Source organism: Pyrgilauda ruficollis, unplaced genomic scaffold, assembly GCF_017590135.1.
Source record: "Pyrgilauda ruficollis isolate IOZ18807 unplaced genomic scaffold, ASM1759013v1 scaffold10376, whole genome shotgun sequence".
In the NCBI taxonomy this organism is placed as follows: Eukaryota; Metazoa; Chordata; class Aves; order Passeriformes; family Passeridae; genus Pyrgilauda; species Pyrgilauda ruficollis.
In genome coordinates this window covers 1-598 of record NW_024508519.1, presented here as the reverse complement: position 1 = coordinate 598, position 598 = coordinate 1, and the positions used below count along the sequence as shown (strand labels likewise).

The 598-nt window shown below is 78.6% G+C and overlaps 1 protein-coding gene across 1 annotated transcript; it reads right to left on the bottom strand.

Moving 5' to 3' along the window:
* Positions 1-230: 230 nt before the first annotated feature.
* On the bottom strand, positions 231-544 carry LOC121354723 (uracil phosphoribosyltransferase homolog). The gene has a single exon (XM_041469548.1). The coding sequence runs from the start codon at positions 519-521 to the stop codon at positions 231-233; it is 291 nt and encodes a 96-aa protein (XP_041325482.1). The 5' UTR covers positions 522-544.
* Positions 545-598: the final 54 nt, after the last annotated feature.

Below are 598 nucleotides of genomic sequence, written 5' to 3'. Positions count from 1 at the left end.
CTTGGGCCCGCCGGGGACAGCCCGGCCGCGCCGGGACCCCGCAGGCAGCGCCCGCCGCGCTGCCCTCCGGCGGCAGCGCCGAGCCGGGCAGCCAGCACCAGCGGCCGGCTGAGAGCGGCTCGGCGGGGCTGTGGAAGGATGGAGTGAGCGACAAGCGACGATCCCCCACTGTCTCCCCGGCCCGCCGCGGCCCCTCCCCAGCCCACGAGGCCCGACCCGGCCCGGCGCGCTCACTTGTCCCTGATGATAGTCTGCAGCTCCCGCAGCTGGTCGTTCATGGGCAGCAGCTTCAGCTGCGGCCCGATGGCCGGCGCGCCGCCCTCCCCCGCGGGGACCGGCGCCGCCACCACCCCGTTGCTGCTGCTGCTGCTGCTGTCCGGGCTGGGGCAGCCGCTGTCCTCGCTGGGCTCAGCGAAGCGGATCAACCGGGATCCTCCGCTCGCCGTGGCCGTGGCGGCCGCCGGTGGCTCATCCTGCGGCCGCGGGCCGAGGCGCTGGTTCTGGCAGGGCATCGCCTCCATGCGCCGGGGCCGCGCCCCCGTGCGCGCCGCCGGGGCGGGGGAAGCGCGCCCGCCGCCCGCGCGCCATTGGCGGCCGG